The sequence below is a fragment of the Anarhichas minor genome, unplaced genomic scaffold (genome assembly GCF_050575085.1).
Source record: "Anarhichas minor isolate MPS153535 unplaced genomic scaffold, ASM5057508v1 ptg000007l, whole genome shotgun sequence".
Taxonomy (NCBI): Eukaryota; Metazoa; Chordata; class Actinopteri; order Perciformes; family Anarhichadidae; genus Anarhichas; species Anarhichas minor.
The window spans coordinates 7520505-7530251 of record NW_027466453.1 but is presented as its reverse complement, the minus strand read 5'-3'; the positions used below and the strand labels follow the sequence as shown (position 1 = coordinate 7530251).

The 9747-nt window shown below is 43.0% G+C and overlaps 1 protein-coding gene across 4 annotated transcripts; it reads left to right on the top strand.

The window, feature by feature from the left end:
• The first annotated feature begins 2693 nt into the window (after nucleotides 1–2693).
• On the top strand, nucleotides 2694–8066 carry cbx7a (chromobox homolog 7a). 4 transcript variants are annotated; one of them, XM_076084893.1, is made up of 6 exons: nucleotides 2695–3032; nucleotides 4432–4475; nucleotides 5341–5406; nucleotides 5553–5619; nucleotides 6044–6356; nucleotides 6451–8066. In XM_076084893.1, the coding sequence occupies exons 1-6, from the start codon at nucleotides 2964–2966 to the stop codon at nucleotides 6999–7001; spliced, it is 1110 nt and encodes a 369-aa protein (XP_075941008.1). In that variant the 5' UTR covers nucleotides 2695–2963; the 3' UTR covers nucleotides 7002–8066. The 4 variants fall into 4 exon arrangements, with proteins under 4 accessions (XP_075941009.1, XP_075941008.1, XP_075941010.1 ...); XM_076084894.1 differs by lacking the exon at nucleotides 5553–5619 and having other exon boundaries at nucleotides 2694–3032; nucleotides 4432–4476; nucleotides 5338–5406; XM_076084895.1 differs by lacking the exon at nucleotides 5341–5406.
• The last annotated feature ends 1681 nt before the right edge of the window (nucleotides 8067–9747 follow it).

Here is a 9747-nt window from a genome sequence, read left to right as displayed (position 1 = left end):
GTGTTTCTTTTCTCCTGAATTGCTGCGATAACCTCCTCCTTACGGGAAAAGTGCTGTTTTCCATCCCGTGTTACATTTGATAAAGTGATACCGTGACGCTGGTCCCGGTAGGAGCGGGCTACCGGAGAAGTGCACGGTGTTGAAACACTGTAAAGCTCAATGAGATCACCGCACGTCTCGATATCATTTACCGGAGCAACAAGATGATGCTGGATCATTGTGCAAACTCACCACAGTCCCCTTTATATTAAATCATCCCAGCACACATAAGTATCACTAAATACCATGAGTCCCACCAGGAGTCCTACAACTCTTGTAAGAATATCAAAGGAGTAATATATCATCAACTTAAAGGGGCCACTATTTATTATTGTTTAACTTCAGTTTACTCTTCAGGAAGAGTACTACTCAGCCTGTAACAATAGCCTTTGTATAATCTGAGTCTCTGAAGGGAGCTTTACTAAAGTCTGACAAAATAACCCTGATGATCGCAGAGTGATGTCATCGGGGTTATCTCGTTTTAGGCTTGAGGCAAGAAATTCTAACGAAGAACTGCATTACAAACATGGAGGTGTGGAGTTTGAAAGATGTGTGTGGGTGTTTACCAATTTATTTGATCAGTCTTCACAAGTCCAGCTGCTTTCTGAATGTGACGGACTGAGTCACTGGAGAACCCCTTTGATGCAAACACCAGTGAGCTAAATAAAGTATTGAATGTCCTCACATGGTCAGGCTTGTATTTTTAGAATCACGAAAGATGAAGCACGATGATTTAAACATCTGTGAGAAAATGAAACTGCAACTGTTTCGATCGATAAATCATCTGTGAGTTACTTTTTTAAGCAAAATTGCTGATTGGAACTTCCCTCACGTTAACATTCGTTAATATTTCTGGTTGTCTATAATACGAGTTTAATTAACTGATTATTTTGGGGTTTTGGACCGATGCAAGGACAATGGGCCAACTTGGGCTTTTGGAGCATGTCAGGGGCATTTGTTTTAAAATTGCTGTTTTGTATACAAAACGATGATCAAATAATACAAATAAATAATTGGAAGATTAATTCATAACGAAAATAATTATTAGTCGCCGCTAATTATATCAAACCTCACCAAAACTGCTATAGACACCTAAAGATAGACATGGTTTATTGTAAAGTATAAAATTGTTTTACTCTACAAACTGTAATACCACAGATTATAGACATCACTATAATAATATTGTTGGTTTGGTTGTTTACATAATCTCAGGACTAGGAGGTCAAAGGTCACAGCTGGGTCAGTGGAGGTGGATTCAGCCCTGAGCTGTTCATCAACTCTTCCTGTTGTCTCATCATCATCATCATCATCCAGCTTTTCTGCCGTCGCCTTAGAAACTGTTGCCATGACACCCAATGCCCATAAGTGATGCAAGTGTTCCAGGTGCAGAGAGACAGACAGTGGACTGTGTGTGTGTGTGTGTGTGTGTGTGTGTTTGGGTTTGGAGTTACAGCGAGTTTTACTGTAAACTGATCCACACCACCCTCAATGGAAGATAATAGGAAACTGGCTCCGGGCCCTTTTTCCAAAGCAGTCACTTCACCTTTATGAGCTGTCCCCACCTGGGGGGATGGACGAGTACACGTTCAGGTATGAAGTTAGATGAGTGTGTGTAACCAGCGGCTGTGACCAAACCGTCATGGATTTTAAGAATCAGTCCTCTTTAATAAATGTTGGCTGCAACATATCAGCGGTCATTGTCGTCACTGAGATCTTCATGTGTTGCACTCAGCCGTTCTCTCTCCAGAGATGCTGCTTAGCGTTCAGGATGTAAAATTTAGATTTCCTGTGAGTGTTTAGCTGTTTAGTTCCTATATTTGGATCAAACACGGCTGGAGGGGTGATCATCTCCACCACAGTGAAGCTTTCATTTCCATTACAGATTCTGATCTTTCCTGCCTTTACGCCTGTTATATAAAAATACATGAGCTCACTCTCTCTGTTTTAACTGAACAAACTCATTTCACTGTGTTTGACTTCTGAAAGAGCAGAGAGCCTTTCTATCAAACACAGTATAGTCCTTGAAGCTGTTGGGCTGATTTGCTGTTCTGTTTGTTAATATCTTAAAGGAGTAGTTTGACATTTTGGGAAATAAGCGTATTTGCTTTCTGGTGGAGATTTAAGGCTTCAACCTGCGGCTGGTTAGCTTAGTTTAGCATAAACACTGGAAACAGGGAGAACGAAACCAGTCCAGTCTTCATGCTAAGCTAACCAGCTGCCGGCTCCAACTTTATATTGACTACAGATGCGAGAACTGGGCTTCTCATCTGACTCTTACCCCAATAAGCTCATTTCCCAAAATATGTATTTAAAGAAATATGCAAAAGGTTGACAGTGAATGAAACAAAACATCAAGTCATGGAACTTTGGATCTTTTTTAAAGTTTATCCGTGAAATAAAACCTGAGTGGACTGATTTGAAGTGCTCTTGCCTCTGAACTGGATTAATAGCGATATTTTTAATGATGACGTGTTTTTTTACTCCCTCCCCTAACTGTAACGTCACATAATAACCTTGACGCCCGCCCACCTCCTCTTCCTCCTCCTCTATACCCCTTCTGCACTCTGTTCCAATTTGCCCACGGGGCCGCGCACGCACACTGGGGTCCCAGCACTACGCAATGGAAAGGCGGCGCGCTCGACTTAAAGGAACGCGTTGTGCTGCGCGGCGTTGATGTGTCGCAGATTTTTAAAAGTGAGGGAGGCAAGCCGCTGGAGTTTGGAGTGAGGGGAGGCGCAGAGACTCAGCCTTTTCAAAGCAAGTGTTCACATCTGGAGCAAACAGCCGCACTGCAACTTCCAGGATTTTTTTGTTTGTCTTCCTGCAGGATATTTTTTATTTCAGCACTTCGACTGTAACAGCAGAGACACACTTGTGCGTCTTGTTTGGAGCGTGTGGAGCAGCACGCGGAGCAGCACGCGGAGATGGAGCTGTCATCAGTGGGAGACCAAGTGTTTGCTGTTGAGTCAATAACAAAGAAGAGAGTGAGGAAGGTAAGAGAGTGTTAGTAATACGTTCCACGCCTCGCAGATTCTGTGAACACTTTCAGAAACCAGCTCTTTAGACTGGCGTTTGGGTAAAACCCATGTCCTAGACCTGCTTTTAAACTATGTTTTACTTTTGTATTTTTCTGTGTATGTAAATTATTGGCCCTATGGTCACATTGTCTTTTTTATGCTTGTAATTTCTGCCCTGTTAAGCACTTTGTGACTTTTGTCTGTGAAAAGCGCTTTATAAATAAATTGTACTTACATAACTTACATAACTTACATAACTTATGTTCCTGTGTTTTATCCTAATGAAAGTTACGTCCAGCGTACCGTCCGTTGTCCTCATGCACAACAAAAACTAGGCTACGCACTTTAACTTTCGCAAAAAAAGCGATTTTAAGACTAATCTGTGCTTTTTAATTAACTGCATAGTTCAACATGGGTTCGCAGCCCGGGTCGCGTCCTGTACGCCTTCCTGTGCAGCAGCTGAGATGCTGCAGGAGTAAGCGTGTTTTTTAGAATGCAGCCTACGCAGCTGTAGTATTATGGAAAAGGGGGTGTGTATCCCGAAAAAGGGGGATAACACGCGGGCAGTGTGCGGGGAGCTGCGCAGTTGATTTAAGTTACGGTGTGAAACTGCTGCGTAATGTCACTGAATGCTGCGTAGTGGTGACAGATTGATTTTATTTATTTTTTATACAGTGGAGGAAATGTGGACTCGTAACAAGTGAGCGGCACATTGTGGTAATTGGCGCAGCATGTGTACATACAGCGTGGGCTGTTGTGTAATGTAAAATGGATGAAATAGTGCGAAATGTAATATCAGGTTCATATGCCGTTATAAAGTCTAGATTAGTATAATGACATGATGGAACTATATGTACTCGCAAATAAACGTGGGAGTGATGGTTATTTTTTTTCACTCGGGGATGACTGTGATCATTATTTCAGGACTCGCTGGTTTAAAGTTGCGCAACGCCACGTTGTTTACACATGTCCCCGTGGCCCCACCTATCGCAGCCGCCGGTGTAACGTTCTACAATGTGCCCGTACATTCTGAAAAACCGGCTGGCGGAGCCATGTGTGATCACGTCACCGCGATGCGCGAGGAAAAGAGGCTGCTGTTTGGAGGCCGCCCAGCCGCGCTGTCATTGACGTCATCCCTCAGAAAAAAATAAAACCCACCGTTTGAAAGCTTGAAGAATGTCCATGACCCTCCCTCCTCTTCCTCACACCACACTTTAAAGTGACAGTCATCCTTTTCCCCCATCGCGAGCTCGGCACACAGCAGCTTGCTCCGCATCACACTGAACCAGGTCTGAGATGCAGGTTGTGTGAATGAGTTCGGCTGTATCTCCTCTAATCGTCCTTTCTCTTTCTCTTTCTCTCTCTCTTTCTTCAGGGTAATGTGGAGTATCTACTGAAATGGCAGGGATGGTCCCCAAAGTGAGTAAGCCTTGAGTCATCGTCCTGTGACCTCATCCTTATAAACTCAATAGCCTTTTCAAAATATGCTCTTTGATACTTGAGCACCATGACCAGTGAAGATAGATAGATAGGTAGATGGATGGATGGATGGATGGATGGATGGATGGATAGAGAGACAGACAGACAGACAGACAGACAGACAGACAGATAGATAGAGAGACATACAGATAGATATATACGTATATTGTTGGATAGATAGATAGAGAGACAGACATATAGATAGATGGATAGATAGATAGGTAGGTAGATGGTTAGATAGATATATAGAGAGACAGGTGGATAGCTGGATAGATGGATAGGTAGGTGGTTAGATAGATAGACAGATGGATAGATAGGTAGGTAGGTAGAGAGACAGACATATAGATAGATATATGGATAGACAGACAGACAGTCGGATGGATGGATAGATAGATAGATAGATATAGGGACAGATAGATAGATAGATGGATAGACATACATATATATATAGATATATACGTATATTGTTGGATAGGTAGATAGATATATATAGAGACAGATATATAGATGGATAGTTGGATAGATATATCAATATATAGAGAGACCGACATATAGATAGATAGATAGATAGATAGATATAGGGACAGACAGATATATAGACCGATGGTTGGATAGATAGAGAGACAGATAGATAGATGGTTGGATAGATAGATAGATAGATATAGGGACAGACAGATATATAGACCGATGGTTGGATAGATAGAGAGACAGATAGATAGATAGATAGATAGATGGTTGGATAGATAGAGAGACAGACAGACAGACAGCCAGACAGACTTATTTGAATGTGTGTGCGTGTTGGCAGGTACAGTACTTGGGAACCAGAGGACAATATTTTGGACCCGCGCCTGGTCCAGGCCTACGAAGAGAAGTGAGTAATCTCGGAGAGGTTTTTATGCTTGCAGAGCACTTTTATTTGTCTTTGTTTTCTTTTTGTTCTTCTGCTCACAATCTGTTTCTCTTTGTCACTTTGTCTCCGTCCTCTCCCGCCCCTCTGTTTCTACCTCTCTCTCCAAGTCTGGAGAAGATCAGAGCTCTGGCCTATCGCCGGAAAGGTCTCAGACCCAGGAGGCTCGTCCTGCGGGTAGCGACACTTACCTCTCTTCTTTGTCTCACAAGCCTTTGTTGTACCTTCACACCACTAATGCACACTGCTCAGTGAGAAGTTAGTTTATTTCAAGACCGTTTTCACCCTATGATTGTTGGTTGAAAATGTTGCCTCTTAGGAACATTTCAGACAGGTTGCCCTTTTGAGTTGAGCAATTTAGAATAAGAAGAGTCCAAATTGAAGCAGCAAAGGTTGAGTTATCCTGACTTTTAGTTGGTAGTATTGGGTCAAGCTAATTTCCCATAATGCAACTATAGCATACTTCATTGGACCCTACCTGCTTGGTGATATCCAGTTTATTTCCAACACCACATCTACAGTTTCTAATGCAGGCTTTCTGTTTTATTAGCAAAACATTAATGATTCACGTGTTAACCTGTTACCTTTTGCTCTGCCCCAGAACATCTGTGCCATGGACCTCCGCAGTGCCAACAAGGTGTCGGAGAAGCCCCCCCCCCGACTGCGTCTCTCCCTCACCCGCTCCATGAGTACAGATGTGGACCAGGGTGAGCGGGGCAGCCTGTACCGCCGTCTAGCCAGGAGGAAGATCAAGCAGAGGGTGTCCAAACTAGGCCAGGAGGGCCCCGCAAACAAAACCCTGCTTCCACTGAGGAAGAAGGAGCCCATTGAGGAGGACTGGGGCGCCACCAGTGAAGAGGAGAAGCCGGAATCTGAGAGCACTGCCGAGGAGATGCGTGAAGACAGTTTGTATGGTTGGTTTGTCAAGTTTATCACTCAGAAGGTCACGAAGCTTGGTCACGAACTTTGGTCTTTAAAAGTTAACAAAGTGTTTATTTTGTTTTTAAGGTCAGTCAGTGTGCAGCTCCCCACCCTTGCTGGAGCGACAGGACCTAGAGGTGGAGGTGGAGGAGAAGGTGGATGCCGACCTGACAGCGGTAGGTGCACAAACATGGACAGACGGACCAGGCGGGGGGACATCTGAAACGAGCGAGAGACAAACGTTTGAGTGCGACCAATCAGAAGACAGCGCCTTGGCGCCCGAGGCCGCACTGGAAGACGAGGCTTCCGTGTGCGACAGGTCAGACTGGGACAGAGGCGAGGAGGGTGTGGAGTCAGGGCCGGAGTGTCCCGGGTTAGAGAGCAACAACGCCACCTCGGTGATGGTGAGCGCTCTGGGGAGCTACGAGACGGCGGGAGACTGCACCACTACTGAGGAGATGGAGGAGGAGGTGAGTGGCGACAATCGGAGTGTTACCACCACGACGCCGGGCAGTCCGAGTGATCCCGCTGAAGTAGAACACCCCAAGAAGGTGATTTCTACAGACGTGACTATCAACTGTCTGACGGTGACTTTTAAAGAAGCCCCAGTGGCTGAAGGCTTCTTTAAGGGCTATTGAAGGATGAAAGAGAGAGATCAAAATAACCATAATTAGACTTGCCACTCATTTTGTACATGTAAATAGTTGTGTATGTTAAGGTAGTTCCACATGTTTACAAAACTACACTCATTTCCTACTGAGTTCAATAAAGACATTGTTGCCTTTTGAAAAAAAAAAAAAAAAAAAAAAAAAAAAAAAAGTAAACGAGTGGTAATTTTATCATTGTGGCTCATTTGTTAGGCCATCATAGGAAGCCCGAGGGCCCCCCCCCAAAAAAAGTCCTCAAAATCATCCATTGCAATCCAGCAGACTAAATGGATCTCAGTGGCGGGTCACTGGGTTCACGGAGAGCAGGAGACAAATGCTGAGACAGCAAACGTAACACTCCACATTACTACTTCTACTTCCATGCAGCTATTTACTCCAGACGTCCTCAGTGCTTTCCAGCCAGAGATCGGTCACACACTCAAATCTGTTCTCGGGGCCTGTTTCAGTTGCTCCTCTTTCTTACCAATAATGTTTTGTAAAGATATTGCTCTTTTTTTCAGTATTTGCACAGAGAGTGCTGCATGCCCTGTCAGTCTATGCCACACATGCACAAAGCCCTGTCCTGTAGTTTGTTGAAGAGGTTTATTTCTGTCACAAAAGAAAGAAAACAAAGAGAGAGAATTAATGGCTTCCGCTTAGATGAGGTTCTGCATTTCAAGGGGGCTGGATGCACAAAAAGAAATACACAGTCGCGCTTGCCGTCTGTCTGTCCTTTTACTTTTCAAGTATGAAATGCTACCTGGTTCTATTTTTGTATTACCAATTGATAGTCCGCTCTTTTCACTAGCCTTTGTGCATTTCAAAAGAGCATATCAGTTTACACCGCCGCTGTTCTGCTGTGTACAAATGGAAGCAAATGTACGTTAGGTCAAACTGTAGTGATCTTTTATTTATTGCATGTCACATGTATAAGCTAAACTAACTTATGTCACTTATATGTGTCTTTCTCTGACAAAGATAAACTGTCAAACATGTCTTCTCTCTAAAAATTGATTTTTTTTTGACTGCATTTACAATAAATATGTACTAAAATAACTGTCTCCTGGAGCATATTTATCATGTGGATTACTGCGAGTACTTTTAATGTACATTAAATATCAGATAGTGGGTTGAGCAAACCTCACAGCACTTCAAAGACAGTTTTCCTTCTAAAAGGCTTTTCTTGTGTAGTTATTTTACTCTATCTTCACTCTACAAAGTGCATTGAAGAGCTGGAAACATGAAGGCAGTCCTGATATACAAATCCAGACCTTTCTGTTAAAACGATAATTTTCCTTTTTGTGCAACCCACTTGTACTTAAAAAAATAAAATAAAAATTGCTCCCGTAGCTGTGCCTACGGTGTATGAAGTATCTGAATTGTAAGTCGCTTTGGATAAAAGCGTCGGCTAAATGACTGTAATGTAATGTAATGTACTTGTTTCAAAGAGACACTGATTTTGTTTTGTGGTCAACAGCGCCCCCCAAATCAAGAAGTTATCACTTGACAGTGTTGTAATAAAGACCACATAAACCAAGACCAGTGTGTCCCGAAACTGAGGCAAGACCGTGACTTTGAAGGGCTTTTCATGATTACTATATTATCACTTTTGATGCCATTTTTTTTTTGGACATACTATGTCACACACCGGGTAGCACTGCCATGACAAAAGAGGGAGATGCACACAACCTTGCCACTTAACTAATTATTTACCAATTCAAAGTCAGCATAAGAGGAGAACTTAACAGTGCAGTGTGGAGTCTGTAACTTCAGCAGTGTCGGTTAGCGCATGAATGGAAAGTGTGTTACACAAACCAAAACATCACCCAAAACTCAAATGTGTGTTTCAGGGAGGAGAGCGAACCGGCAACTGAGCTCCAAGAAGGTTTTTAAGAGAGAGCACTGGCACACAGGGCCCAGGTGTGGCCAGTGTTGCTGATGAGACCAGGTGTTGCCACTTTACTGATGACCCGTAGCCACGCCCACCTCCAATACCTGCAGGGAATGCAGCCACGTGAACCACGTGACAAGGCAGACAGAGAGGGTCGTCACAGATATGCTATGATGTTTTTAGGATTTTGACATTCTATACTATGACAATTTTGACACACTACTTTTATAACTTTTTTGACGCACTATTATATGACTTTTTACGCTCTGCTCTTTTTTTAATTTAATTTTTAATGATTATGTTTTATGACTTTTTTTAACACACTACACAACCTTATGACTTTTTTTGACATACTTTGACGACTTTTGTATGATAAATTATTTTTGAAATTACTTTTTATGACTTAACACTATGAATATATTATGACATTTTCATGACATACTATGTTTTATTTTTATAACATGTCAAATTTTGTGGATTTAGGACCCACGAGCAGAACCTGGACACAGTTTTCAAGCAACTTTATTGAAGTAAATGTGTGGTGAGAGTAGATCTGGAGGTTGCGGTGGAGCCGGCCAGGCAGAGTAGCTGATCTGTAGACTGGAACGCAGACTAGCAAACCATTGTGGGAGGCAGGCGGATTATATAACAGAGACACAGGAATTCAAAGGACTCAACGGGATTCAGGCAAAAACAAAGATTAACCAGAGACAAACTAAAATAATGTCCGTAGCGTTTGTACCACGTTGGCAAAGGGAACAATCTGGTGTAGAGCCGGCGGAGATGTACAGGAGCTTGATGAGTGGATGGATCTCAGGTGTGCAGGTTGATTGGCAGCACGAGAGA